This window comes from Volvox carteri (assembly GCF_000143455.1).
Source record: "Volvox carteri f. nagariensis unplaced genomic scaffold VOLCAscaffold_29, whole genome shotgun sequence".
NCBI lineage: Eukaryota > Viridiplantae > Chlorophyta > Chlorophyceae > Chlamydomonadales > Volvocaceae > Volvox > Volvox carteri.
This window is the reverse complement of record NW_003307572.1, coordinates 12,999-14,392: the sequence shown is the minus strand read 5'-3', so window position 1 is coordinate 14,392 and position 1,394 is coordinate 12,999. Positions and strand designations below refer to the sequence as shown.

Genomic DNA, 1,394 nt, shown 5'->3' with positions numbered 1-1,394 from the left:
TTCGTTGATGATGTGTCACTGGTGGCGACTGGGCACTATAGAGCTGAATGCCTTCTGGGGCTCCTCGAAGCCTACTGCAAAGCGACGGGAATGGCCGCAAAGCCGCCAAGTGTGAAGTCCTCATTTTCGGGGGCACTACACGTGAGCGGAAGCGGCTAATGGAAGCTGAGTACCGGGTAGCCGAGGTGCCGGGTTGCACTATGGCCCAGGAGCGCAGTTTTCAGCATGTGCAAAGCAACTACTCGCAGCAGGGAGGCGGGCCACGTTCGGGCTCAGCACTCTGTGTCGAGATAAGGAAATTACCATTCCCAAGCTATGTATGTCTCTCTTTAATACACTAGTTGTACAGGTGTTTTTTCTAAGGAGCGCAAGTTTGGGGACCTGACTTCATGAATGTAAGTTATGTCCTATAGCCTTCATGGCTTGCTGTACGGTTGCGTTCGGGGTGCCGGATAGGACAGGGCGAGGCGAAACCGGGGCTGCCAAGGGCCTTACACTACTGCAGAGTACTAATTGCTGCTCTCGGAGCGCCAGGGCGCGTGTGCGCCGAAGCGCGGTCTAGCGCCACACGGCGCGGTCTGAGCGCACGCAGCGCTGTCCAGCGCGGCCACACCGGCACGGCCGAAAGAAACTGACGCACGGCACTAGACAACTAAACGCAGCATTAATGACTGCGTCCACTGGTCACCCGCCCCGAGGGCAAACCTGAAGCGTCAGCGACGCACGAACCACACCCTGGCCAGCAGGGCTGGCCAGGCGACATTCCTAGCGCGCAACGATACTCTATAGGCACTTATTTGCCGTGCGGTAATCGCTGTACAGCTGTGCGTCTGGCGCTCCGAGGGGACTGCCTAATCACCGGTCTCCAACTGGGCCGAGCCTGCCGCTTATAAACGAGGGACACTGAGGGCGGGGGGGGGGGGAAGTGAGAGCAACAATAATAATAAGCTCCAATAGTGTAGGCAGAATGCCGGAACTTTGGAGCTGTCAGCTGAAATAGTAAATTCGAATTCTCAGCAAGCCATACGGCTGCCGTACATAACCTAGCTTAGAGGCTATACTCGCTTTGCTCCTGCCGCATCTAAGCTACAATTATGTCCTATAGCCTTCATGGCTTGCTGTACGGTTGCGTTCGGGGTGCCGGATAGGACAGGGCGAGGCGAAACCGGGGCTGCCAAGGGCCTTACACTACTGCAGACAGAAAAGATAGCAGGAGGGGCCCTCTGACTCAGGCGAGGCCCAGGTTGCGCGTGGTTTCCAGTGCGGCATCGTCTTCCAGCCGGGTATATAGCTGCACCATTGCGTCCGTCTTCCAGCGACCGTGGGCCTTGCGGGCTTCTTCAGATACCCCTCTGGCTGCTGCCGCGCTGTTTCCCCCGATGCGCATGGAGTGT

The 1,394-nt window shown here is 57.5% G+C and overlaps 1 protein-coding gene across 1 annotated transcript in view; it reads right to left on the bottom strand.

Moving 5' to 3' along the window:
• Positions 1-400: 400 nt before the first annotated feature.
• The window catches only part of VOLCADRAFT_105453 (uncharacterized protein), a gene marked incomplete at its 5' end in the record, with an annotated part of 5,599 nt that continues 4,605 nt past the window's right edge, over positions 401-1,394 (bottom strand). The window contains one exon of the mRNA XM_002952270.1: positions 401-903. Coding sequence (XP_002952316.1) covers positions 794-903 — 110 coding nt within the window. The 3' untranslated portion in view covers positions 401-793. The remainder of the gene's footprint in view (positions 904-1,394) is intronic.